This window comes from Pavona decussata, unplaced genomic scaffold (genome assembly GCF_977016875.1).
Source record: "Pavona decussata unplaced genomic scaffold, jaPavDecu1.1 SCAFFOLD_45, whole genome shotgun sequence".
Lineage (NCBI taxonomy): Eukaryota > Metazoa > Cnidaria > Anthozoa > Scleractinia > Agariciidae > Pavona > Pavona decussata.
In genome coordinates this window covers 2261144-2273772 of record NW_028145467.1, presented here as the reverse complement: position 1 = coordinate 2273772, position 12629 = coordinate 2261144, and the positions used below count along the sequence as shown (strand labels likewise).

The 12629-nt window shown below is 38.3% G+C and overlaps 2 protein-coding genes across 2 annotated transcripts; one reads left to right on the top strand and one right to left on the bottom strand.

The window, feature by feature from the left end:
- Window positions 1–3456: 3456 nt before the first annotated feature.
- On the top strand, window positions 3457–6198 carry LOC146482661 (uncharacterized). The gene is made up of 2 exons (XM_085106918.1): window positions 3457–3603; window positions 5437–6198. Exons 1-2 carry the CDS (start codon window positions 3568–3570, stop codon window positions 5893–5895), a joined length of 495 nt encoding a protein of 164 aa, XP_084963044.1. The 5' UTR covers window positions 3457–3567; the 3' UTR covers window positions 5896–6198.
- Window positions 6199–10281: 4083 nt separating this feature from the next.
- On the bottom strand, window positions 10282–11890 carry LOC146482660 (uncharacterized). Its single transcript, XM_085106917.1, has 2 exons — window positions 11806–11890; window positions 10282–10783 (listed from the first exon to the last, which is right to left on the bottom strand). The coding sequence occupies exons 1-2, from the start codon at window positions 11842–11844 to the stop codon at window positions 10376–10378; spliced, it is 447 nt and encodes a 148-aa protein (XP_084963043.1). The 5' UTR covers window positions 11845–11890; the 3' UTR covers window positions 10282–10375.
- Window positions 11891–12629: the final 739 nt, after the last annotated feature.

Genomic DNA, 12629 nt, shown 5'->3' with positions numbered 1-12629 from the left:
GAGAGGAAGTTAGAAGAAGAGCTTGTACGTGTGCGAACAAAAGAGGAACCTCTCAAGCTTCCTCGCTTAATGGTGTCCTATCCAGGCGAAGGAGTGAAAAAATCCCGCAAAAGGCATGCAGAGCAGCATAATAACGAAATTCCTAGACGTGAAAGAGGTAAAGATGAAAATAATGCGAAGTATGGTTCTTCGAACCGTAAGGAAGATGATGGAACAGAAAAATACGAATGTGCAAATGCTACTATCAGGCTTCCTCCCATACAAACAAAGGAAACGCATAAAGACTTATTTTCTTAGCTGGCTACTTCCTGCCAGAATTGTTGCGTGCAGTTTTTTTTTTTCGATTCCTCGTCGTTGTCTATACTAACCTTCCTCCCCCCTCCTTAGGAGGTGGTTGTGATGGTGGGAAGACGGATGAGGGAGGGGGTGGGGTTGGTTAGTGGGAAGTTTCCAGGCTTCGAGATGGAGAGGTTGAAGCTTGTTTGAGACAGCGAGTAAATGCTTAGCTGGGGAGCAACTATTTCCTCAATTTTTAATGTAAGGAGACTAGCTCAAAAGAATTTATTTTTTCTAAACCTGTGTTCACAATAGGTTATGTAAGCTAAATACCCTGACACTCAAGTAAAGTTCGTTCATTTATTCATTCGTTAGTTTGTTCGTTCGTTCGTTCGTTTATTCATTCATTCATTCATTCATTCATTCATTCATTCATTCATTCATTCATTCATTCATTCATTCATTCATTCATTCATTCATTCATTCATTCATTCATTCAATTTTTATTTTAAAGTGAGTTTCGTTGATGCTGCCTTTGTGGTTGTAGTTAAAGTTCCCACAAAATATATAAACACTAGTGTAACACGATGCTTCTAATTTTGTTCCAAAAATTTCAGTCAAGTCAGAAGATTCTAGATACTCGAAATGCAAGATGTGTATTTGTCAAGCGAAAAGCGTTCTTGGTGAGAGCTGTCACGCGACGTAATTAAAGCTGTATTAAAAAGGACTTTTAAATTTGTCCTCACAATAAACTATTTTTATCGTATGAAGTTTACATAAGCTGTTTTCTGAATTCTCAATTCTCTCAGTTAAGCAGTGGGTTAAAAGGCTTTACAAGTATGCGTAAAAGAAAAAAATCATCTGGTTCTTTTTTTTTTATTATTTCACCTTTCATTAAGCCGCTGATTTCGCACATTTACGACAGGTGAGGGTCTATAAAAAGTAATCGCCATAAAAAAAAAAAAAAACTGGCATTTACTTTTATCTGTTCCTTTGCAGGCTATCATACTTCTTTTATTATAATTAGTAGAATTTAATTGAACATCGAGGCTTTCCGTTTTAGATGTTTTTTTTTTTGGTATCTCTCAGCAAAATAAAAAACGGACGAGTAACAATTTAATACTGCTATAGATAAATGCGATATGGGAATCATCAGTATTAATTGTTTATTATACATTTTTTTCTTTCTTTGGCAAATCTGGAACGCCTTTCATTTATTTAATCAGAAGCTAATTCAGAAGTTATTTCGTGTCGAATAAAAAAAGTCTTTTTTCCGTCTGGGCTGACAACCTGGTTGTGAGTTCCAAACTTCAAATTTCATTGGTAGATCAAAAAAACCTCCTTGATGTCGCAATGATGGTTCTAGGGTTCAAGAAGACAACAAAGTAGAAAAGTACATTTTGTACAAATGGCCAAAAAAAAAAAATTAAGACGTATTTCCGAATATACGTTCGTTTGTCAGGTTACGGAACATTTTTAGATATCTGCGCGTGCCGTTTGTCGATTCACTGGTTTAACTGGTTGAACCGGAATTTTGGATCAGAATAGAAAGCGCGCCCTTCGGAGGAGTAGCATACAATATAATATTTGCTTTCGCTTTGATGCGTATTTGCACTCCAAAAACACTATCTCTTACAACAAAAATACACAGCGATACCACACACTAAAACGTGTGAAAATAGATTTATTACGGTAACCTTTGATAATCGAGTAATCGGAAGGTCAAAATAGATGAGATCGCCACGCGCTTTAGACATGGATTGGGTTTTGTTGTACAAATAACCTCCAAAAACGTTTTTTTTTTTTTTTTTTTTGCACAGATAATTAACTAACTGTAGGAATAAGGCAGAGGAAAGGAGAATACATACCCTACCAAATGTAGAAAAAATAGAGAAAAAGGATTAGGAATTCATAAAGTGAAAAAAGGCGCACAAGATGCAACTGATAATCTTCCGCCTATGAAGACAATTTGCCGGCAATATGCAATATAACATTACCTTTCTTACCGTCCGTCCGACCAATTTTTTTTAACCCATAAATAAAGTTTCCGAATTCAGTGAGTGTCCTCTTTGCTCAGGTGTTTTCAACTGTTTAATAGGGGTTTTTTTGTACAGCTTATTCTGACGCTTACAACGACCTTCAAAACTACGTTTTTGATCACATGTTTGAGTGATAGCATCTCGTTGCAGAGAGAGTGAGAAAGAGGGAGGGAGGGAAGGGTGATGGTTATTTTAAGGGATGGCTCAACATGTTGTTATTCTTTTTCCTGATCATGAGTTTCACTGATCGTCGTTTTTCATGAAATAACCTTAGTTGAATAGTTATCACTGAACGTCTGAACTTTAGTTTACTCGATTTGACGATAATCCTGTTCTTGCAAGATAAAACTTGCATCACTCTAATTATAACTTATACCTTTTAATTGTGCGAGTCAAACATGAACGTATAAACGTGCGAATTAAAAAGCGTCAGTGCAAGAGTTCGTGAAGTGCAAATGTATTGTGAATTGAACTGGAAAGAGCAAGCCGTCACAGTTGACACCTTCTGTACTCAGCAAATGTGTGTGGAAAGTGGGTTTAAAGTGGAAATGAATTGTTTGGTGAGCTAACGATGTTTTGAAACACTTAAACAAGCACGTTAAAATTGAAGCGCTTCACCCCGCAAATGTGTGTGGAAAATGGATTTTAAGTGCAAATGAATTATGATATGGTACGGGACAAGTGGAAGATTGTCACATTTGCATCACTATAATATGAAACTAGAAGAAAATAAGCGTTAATTTATTTTGTTGGTTAGTCTTTGCCACCTTTTACTTAATTAACCCTGCCTAACAAAACCATTTCAAAAGGAACGGAATCGTTTAATGCTTATGAGGGACGCAAGAGTCCCGCCCTGAACGGCTTCGCATATGGCTCAGTATTTTCCAAAGATTTTCCGCTCTTTAAGTGGCTCACATACGAACGACATTATCCATAGACTTTAGACAACTCACCATCAAACTTCTTTAAACGTGACGATAGAAAGTTCCAAAAACATCGAGAAAAACTTCCTTGGCGTGTTGTTCGCTCTCAAGTATTTCCAAGTGGGGATTTCTCTAGAACACTTGACGTCATTTTACTTTGGTGTTTATTATACCATAAAGTGGTGTACTATGTTTTGTGGGAAGTTAAGTGCCGCTGTTAAGAGCCATCTGGTGCTAAGCAACTTAATAAATAACAGAGACCAGTGCAGACCATTTCGTTGTAGGTTCCTGGTACTAAAACTGACAGCACCTTCCTTCAGCAAGAAAAGATGCGAAACAAGAAAAAAATTATGTTTTTCCTATGCGTAAGTTGTTCTGGGTATTTTCTTGAATCCTTGTTATTATATTTTATTATTTTAATGCTTGGAATCTTTAATTTGGGTTGAGAAGAGTCCTAGTGTTACGAACTAATTTAATAGTTTTTGTGGTCGTGTACAAAGTGCTGATGTAACGAAGTCGAAATTTCCAAATTTCCTAATTTGAGGTTTCTGTTAAACTGAAATGTAAAACTTTTTGAAGATCGAGATATTTTGGGTTTTTTTCCATGGACCTGGGGTGTATTTTTTAAACAAGATAGCATTGAACAAGTTTATTTTTCAGTGTAGATGTTTAGTTCCGTCTGTGCCCATTAGGGACGTAAGAGTGCTAGCGGTGGTAAGGGGGTAGGGGGTAGGGTTGCTGTTTCACGATATTTACCTAAAAACATAAACTGCAGAAGTTAGTAGTCTGCAATTTTCAACGGCCAAAAATACAAAATTTCACACCTTGTAGTAAGATAAAGTTTCCTGTTTCATTAAAAAGCATATGCATTCTAAAGAACATATGTTTTGCAGAATAATTTACAGAGTGCTATTTCATTCAGTTCAGTCGTGTAAATTGAGTACATATGTCTTTTATCATAAGTTGTTTCTTAAGGATCTGGAGTAGGCTCGGCCATATTGCCGAATAACAACCCAATGCGGAACCTTATACCATACCAGCCGCTCAGTGTATTTACTCGATAAATTGCCGGTCTACGTACGATTAAGTGCCGTCCTCGATTGAGCGCCGCATAATAGAACAAATTCAAATGCTTGTAAAGCCCGCGCACCTGAAGAACTGATCTCGCACTCGTTCGAGACACTTCAGCTCCCGAGCGACGCTTATGCGAAAAAAAGAAGAAGAAAATGAAGATGAAGTCATTTGAAATAAAAATGCAAAAATAAAACGCTCTATGAATAACAAGTTTCATTCAAATTTATGAATGAATTCGTCGTTGTTGTTGTTGTTTTGTCGCGTCTTTGGAACAAAGTGCAGTTATATTTTGTTATTTTAAATTGTTTTAATATGATTTAAACGCCGGCCTAGAAAACGCTCCGCATTCGTTTAAATAGAGCACTACTCTCTCAGTTCTCTGCCAAGCAAAGGGGCATCTGTTCTCGTCTACAACAAGACCATGAGAATTAATAATACTACATGGTGTAAACGTCATAAGGTGTCCAGCCTTGTTTTGGAGTATCCACTCTAGGAACAACCCTGTTTTTAAATAGCTGTCATGGAATTGTCATGTCGCATGCGTCGAAAGTGTGGAATGTAATTACGTGTTTACTTTGGTTTTATTTAAATATGCTCTGTGATTGGTTGGCGAGACTCGCGCCACTTTCTGAACCAATGCAAAGCGAGACCGAAACCATCGTGACTTAGCTGCCACGTGCGCGTTTTCCCGCGTTTAGCGCCGGTTACATGTCTGTTTCGAATTCTAACTGGTCCACCGTGTGTTTACGCGTGTTGTGATTGGCCAGATTAATAACCTTGGTTTTACTACACTAGATTGATTATCGCTCTGATATGGCCAAAAGTGTAAAAGGGATTTGGTATGATTTTAAAATCCTCAAAACAAGTTTTCTATCAACAGAAACTTCAAAATAATCCCCATCCAGTTTTACATTTTTACCACCAGCGTACTCAAACTGACCATGAGTGTCTCTGAGCCATAGAGGGACTGATTCGGAGTGGATTACGACCTTAAAACAAATTGGGGCTACCAATTATTATTTTGTAACTAAGTGAAGGCATTTATTTTTACCCCATTTTCACCCAAAATCGGTCAAAATCTTCATGTCACTTAGCTTACCACTTTCGTGTCTTCTAAATCTTAGACGACTGTTTTGGTGCTTTGGGTACGCTCATGTACAGCAAGCCAAAGAAGAAATGGCGATCACTCAACATTGTCCCGTCTGACTGATAACCTGTATCGGGCAAGGCTAAACGATGGATTGACGAGGGACAAGAAAGAAGTGATTGGTAAATCGCCCCTTCGCAAGCGCTTGGCAGACAAGTACGAAAAACTTCCCGTGGGGGAGATGCCACCAAAAGTGTTCCAAAAACTGGAGTTGAGCAAGAGAAGTGAACCTTCCTGTATTAAGGAAAAGCGATGGGGGTATGTACGTTGCCTGAATGGTGGTTCGAAGTACATCCTAAAAGCAGTTTGCCGGGTATCCAGTCTTAATGCATGCCACAACTCTGTTCCGATTCATCGTTACAAAAAGTGCAATGCTGTACTGACGTATTATGCAGACTGTGGTTCATTCACCACGGACTGTGTATGTGCCAATTGATTACAACTTTTAAGCGTTAGCTGTTAGCTATGTGCACGCACGTCATTCTCTAAACTGTTTCCGGTCTAGTACAAATCAGTACGTAATTAAAAATGATAAAAAAGTGAATTTATGTAAAGTAGACGTGAAAACTGCAAAGGGCCGCGAACGATAATGCTTCTAGTCGACGTAGGATCCACAAGAGACCTAATTAGTCAAAAATAAACTGTAGTATCACGTAGTATCAGCCTTGCATATTGTGTTACAATTTATGTAAACGCACACGATTCAAGAAGCAGAATAAAGCTCATTGAGATCAACGTCTATTTGTCTTTGCCGATAATTATCCCCCAGCTAACGCGCCTGACAATGTTTAGTGATACCGTTGTTCTCGTAGAACAGTTGGTAGTGAAGGAAATCTTAACCTCGTTTCTATGTCTCTTTTTCGCTTCATGAGAAGGAGGAATTGAGAGGGGGCACTGGAAACGAGATGAAGGCAGTCTCCTACCAAGGGAGCTGGTATACCTGTGCCCATGAGTGAAGTTGCCGGTTGGCAATTATTGCGTACTTCTCTCGTTATATGACGTCATTTCTTCTCGTTGTGGAGTTCAAAGGACACGCCTTTGGACATACTATCAATCCTCCAAAAGTGCCATTGTCATATGTTAACATCTTCGGAGTTATGGAGGAGGGAAAAGGATGGAATCCGCGCCTAACCCTTTCCCCCTCCCTCTTTAGCCACAGAATACAAAACAGCGCGGCCTATCTAGGCCTAAATGGGTGCAAATTTCTTTCTGGTATCCACAGGGACGAAATGACACACTTGCTGATGCATGCAGTTGGCTTGCAGGCGCGTGGGATTCAGCAGGCGTACTTGGAGTGACCCCCGACCCTCCACTCACCCCTCCCCCACCATCCTCTCCCCCGCCTAAGACAACCTATCACTTTTTCCCACTGAGCAGGTTGCTTCTTATTTCGGCTAGTCCTTGTTTTACCCATCACAAGTTTTGAAATCGCAAATGTGCTCTGTATTTTACTTATACGTATCTGAATAGCTTACTCCGGAAAAGAGTGCCAGAGCAAATCAGTGGGCGAGCCTTCACCCCTCAGGCTGTCGGGAGAAGCCGATTGTCAAATATGACCGAGGAGGAGAAACAAGCTAAAGGTGTTTCGACACTGTGTGACAAAATTTCTCCACCTTTCATATCATACTCGCTTTATTATTTATCCCTGATTGGCAATTTTGGTTTGAAACAGAAACTGTTTTCCATTGCGACGTATAATAAGTCACTTACCTCTTTAGCTAAAGACACTGCGTTAAATACATCTTATTGTAATCAGTATACAATCAGGATAGTACCGAATGAACACTTGCAATTGTCCTTCCGGTTCTTACTGTCTGTCTCTTTCTCGTCACCTAAGTTACTACAAATGACAAATTGCCTCTCTTTATTGTTTTGAAATGGCTGCACTAGTTTAGTGTATGAGTAGTTTTGTTCATTCAAGAACTTATTCTTTTATCTGTAACTAAATCGACATTACTTCATAATAGAGCGGTTTTCAATTGAGTGTCGAAAGTAATTTCACGTTTGCTTTGGTTTTGCATTTCGACACTCTGTGATTGGTTAACAAAACTCGCGCCACTTTCTCAACCAATGGGAATCCAAACCAAAACCAATCGTGTTTCGGCGGCATGCGTTTTCCCGCGCTTGGCGCCAGTTACATGTGTTCGCTTTGAATTTTGATTGGCTCGTTGTGTTGTTGTTTACATCTGTTGTGATTGGCCAGATTAATTACTTTGGTTTTGGTTTTACGACACTCCTTTGAAAACCGCTCTAACTGGCAAGAAAACGATAATGTTGCCAGAGGCGATGTACTGCAATATGTCCCTCCCTTTAAAGGGGAAGAAACATAAAATAATTGTCTAGAAACAGAAACAACAGAAACATAAAATAATTGTCTAGTTTTTTTATTTTTTTTTTATTTAAGTTATCACCCTAGTGCAATAAAACTGCCGATTACAATTAGTGCCTCCGGCCAGAGATAAAGTAGGTCGGAATGGAGTGAAGCTTAAAAATGTTAGGCTATCTTTTTTTTCAAGTTCTCGCATTTTTGTTTTCCAAAATGCGCTAGAACAGATAACGAATTGTTCTTTTCAAGAATTGAGTTGATCTATTTCCTCTCGTTGTTCTAAAATTGTTTTGTAGCTATGTGAAGGTCTTATTTCACTAATTTTAACCAAGCAGGTCAAAAACCCCATGAGGCTTTCCCTTTAATGGTCGATAAACATATTACGGTCGATGTATTAAGGTGGCGGAAACCCATTTATTGGGTCGTTGGTCATCATTTAAAGTCGCACTCCTTGCATAAGACAGAACCGACTTTTTTATGTTGGAGATATGAGAAATCTTTACGACCACATTATTACAAAAAAGGTTCTTAAGTTTTGAAATCCTACGACAGCTTTCGTAATAACAAAATTCGAAATTTCACTTATGTAAATCTACGGCAATACAATCTAAATTTATATTGTAACTTACTCTTGACGTAGTTAAAATCTACAGCAATTCCAGTGGAATGTTGGCGAAATTAAGACTCTCATTAATCTTTCCACATTGATCTTTCCAGTCAAAATTCTTTGTTTTGTGCATGTGTTTTTGTCAGCATTTTATGGCCTTCACCATGCTCAAACCTCAATAGAGTTTTTAAAAAATGTGTTGGAGCATTACTGACCAACAGAATAGATTATGATCTGTTATGATATTCAACTGTAGTGTGAACGTTAAAACAAACCTTTTTTTTTTATCAATTACACACAAACTTCCTCCGCAATATTGCTGGAATTTTGACTTAGTTAACGCACGACCCGACAAGCATTGTTGTTAACTATAATCGTTTTAAAAATAAAGAACGTCTTTATACACATGTTGCATGGCTTTCATAACCTTTGTCTTATAATAACTATGGTATGAATAACCATCACGTTGTATGGTTTGCATCAGTCTCTTCTTACAAGGTAACAATACCTAGACTGAGGGGAGGGTGGGGGGGGGGGGGGGCGAGGTCGACAGGAGGTTGAGGGCGGTAATCTGTCCGCGCTGACTTTCATTACAGGCATTCCCCTAACTCAAACAGTTGAAGTATCCCCCCCCCCCCCCCCCTCCAACTCAAACAAACTACGATTTTTCCTGGATTTAGCGCCATTTTTTTACTTATTTCCTATTAACTAACTCGAACTTCCTGCTAACTCGAACCGACTTTACTTTCCCTTGGCTCAAATTTACCCCGATAACTCGAACTCTCTCAAAAAAACGTCGGTCGGTAAACCTCAAAATGTCAGAACAAAGCTCATTGACGTGTGGAGTTCTTTAATGAATGGAAACATCTTTTACTAGTTCTTAGCCTTTGAAGTTTGGTCCTTATGTTCATAAAATTTTGGCTTAAATTCCCTAAACGTTCTCAACAAAAGGCTGTTTTACTGAAAACAAACTTATTGCAACAAACCTTCTCACGATTGAGAATGAATGATAAAACTACAGTATTTACTCAATCATAAACAGGATACTTCAACACCAACTCCGCTAACTTTAACCCACGCTACTTGGACTATTTTTTTGTTACCCTTGGGAGTTCTATTTGGAATTTTTCCGGGGGGGGGGGGATGGGTCATTTCCGAGTTGCTTTGAACCTCAGTATGAAAGCAAATCTTCGTGAATGGTTTTTATGAAAATTAGTTTTCATTCATATGCAAACAAAACTAATCTTCACATGAAAAGCTTTGCACTTTGCCTCGCTTTCGCAATGAGGCTCAAAGCAACTCGGAAATGGCCCATTTGGTTTGTTTGTCATTGCAATTGTTCACCTCATTTGAGGTTACTATCAGGGTGGCAACCAAACTGTAAGGCAGTTTATTTATTTATTTTTTTTAATTTTATTTTCAGAAATTGGAATATTCCTTTTGTAATGAACAAGAGTTAACTTTCTGTAAAAAAAACTTGCATGATTTTTCTGTATTTTTCTTTTGGTTTTTGCTATCAGTAAAACTTGGAGGATCGGACAGTACGTCTAAAGATGTTTCTTTTGAGGTCCACAATGTGAATTTATGATATCATATGATATGATATTTACGTCAGGAAAGCGCCGAAATTAAAAAAAAAGTAATATAATCAAAGCAAATAAAGGAACGCTATTATGTGCTAAAAACATTAAAGTTACATTTTTGAAAAAGTCCTGAAGTTTCAGGGCGTTTGCTCAAATACTGAAAAAGTTATTCAGGTTCAAAGTCCTCGCATCACCCCCCCCCCCCCCCCCCCCCATTCCCTCCCTGGTCTAGATAGGTTTAAGCTAAAATAACTGAAACCAAACAAGATTGCAACTTATTTTTCATATTATCATGCCATTTATTAACAAAAACCAATTGCTGGAAGTACAATGTTGTTATTCTTTAAAACCTTCGCCAAATAAACATGTTTTAGTCATCAACCCTTTGCATAATAAACATCTACGATACACACACGCAATCAGTAGTGAAGATGCGGCCTGGGGCAGTAAAGTAAGTCTTAACTGGTTTACATTTGCCAAAAAAGAAATAGATATTACAACCGGTTAAAGAATACGATCTGCACTTATAATCCGTGTAAACATTAGTTCCATAGGCAATCTTTGTGGAGCTCTTTACGCATGGATGTCTTGAACTATCTGCATCCACTTCACCATTCCTCTTCTCTTCCATCTTTTCCGTCATAAGGTTCTGATCACTCCAATAGTCGTCAGCCGTTTTATTCTGTCTGGATTCGACAGCCATTGAATTCGAACCAATATGAAAATCACAATCGGTTGTTATGCCCTGTAGTAATGAGGCGCCCCGTGTTAAAACTGCAGAGTTTCCATTCCTGGGACTGAAAGCAATCTGATGGAATCATATAAGAAGTATGAGTAGGAGTTTGATTCAGTTAAGGGAGAACTACCCTAACCACCACCATGCTGTTGCTATGGGAAATATCTTGGAAACCTTAACTTCCGCACTTGCTTGGACCACCTTTCTTCCCTTAAAAGGCTTTCAAGAGTTTCGAGTCACAACTATATGTAGCAAGTCACGTGATCAGAACAGTTAAAGACCTATAACTTTGAACGGTGTACACGGGTGAAAATTAAAAATAAACAAAACTTGTATATTTACCCATTTCTTCAGCAGCAGTTCCATTATTTCAAATAATACTCGTCTCAGCTTTAAAAAATGTTGGAATATCTCTGACTCTTGAAAAACTTGGATCTCTACCTCGTTTTCTCCGAGTTTTAGGGATTTTCCCTGTGATGCGCGATTAGGGACTGGCACTACTTACATCCATTAAATGATGATCTGTTCACCCTTATAAAGTTTACCAATTCAATGCACCTTACACATTTCATTAATAAAGCATATAACATTTAACAATGAAAGTAACTTGCTCTCAGAGCCTTAACAACAAAACAAAATGAGGTAGAAATAATTTGGAGTGATTTTTCCAATTGAAAACCCGTTGAAGAATTTAAAGAAAATGTCCATTTTTTTTTTTCAAGTTAAACCCTTCACGGCCATTAGTATAACTACCAAAGAAGAAAAACTTAAAATTAACGAAATCTTAAACCTAGTCTCTTATATAACGTGAAACAAAGACAACAGGGAATATTTATAGTAAGTGAATCAGGCATATTTTCACATCGGGATCACTGTAAAGGAAGAAAAAAAAAAGTTAACGTGTAAAAGCAAGATGTAACGTACTATGTGGAAATGTGGTTCACCGGCGAGAATTCGCACCCCGGTCTCCTCCGTTCAACTTGCATACCTTATATGCCTTATATACACTACCATGGCCACACGAACACATAATACTGATTTTCCCTTACAATTAAAAAACGGTTTCGTTAAAACTGTAATTATTTCACATTTACCAGGACTGCCAGATACAACACGATTCTCCACGGGTTCATGGTCTTTCCGTCTTTATTTTCCCACAAGATGAACTGTCAAATCTGCAGTTCAACTGAACGATCGACGACGCTTTTATAGCCATGAATTCCGGCTTAGAGATGCTCCAACTCGACATTTCTGGCAACTCTAAGTTGTCCTCACTACAAAGGAGTTAAAGGGTATACTCGACATAATTCGTTCCTGGTTTAGGTCTCAAACATCTGGTTTTGCGTCGGATTGTAAAAGCTAATTCCCGTAAAAGCTCCTTGGGTGTTTATTTATTTTTTTTAAGCCCCAGAAGGGCTTCGAACGAGATGCTTAATAAAGCTTTTACGGTAATCCTTCAACATGTTTTCCATACAGGAAGTACGAAAAATTAACGCCATCGATCGTCCCTATTAACGCAGAGAAAAAGAGGGGAACTTGAGAATGATTTATTATTCAGTAAATGACAGTGGCATACTGGGAAAAAAATCCGAGTGCTCTTATCAGGAGTCGAACCTAAGACCTTCCGATTACTAGTTCGGATGCTCTACGACTGAGCTACAGGAGACTCGTGGTCTAGTTCTCAAACATCTGGTTTACGTCCGGTTGTGAAAGCTAATTCCCGTAAAAGCTCCTTGGGCGTTTATTTATTTTTTTTAAGCCCCAGAAGGGCTTCGAACGGGATACTTAATAAAGCTTTTACGGTAATCCTTCAACATGTTTTCCATACAGGAACGTCCCTATTAACGCAGAGAAAAAGAGGGGAACTTGAGAATGATTTATTATTCAGTAAATGACAGTGGCATACTGGGAAAAAAAT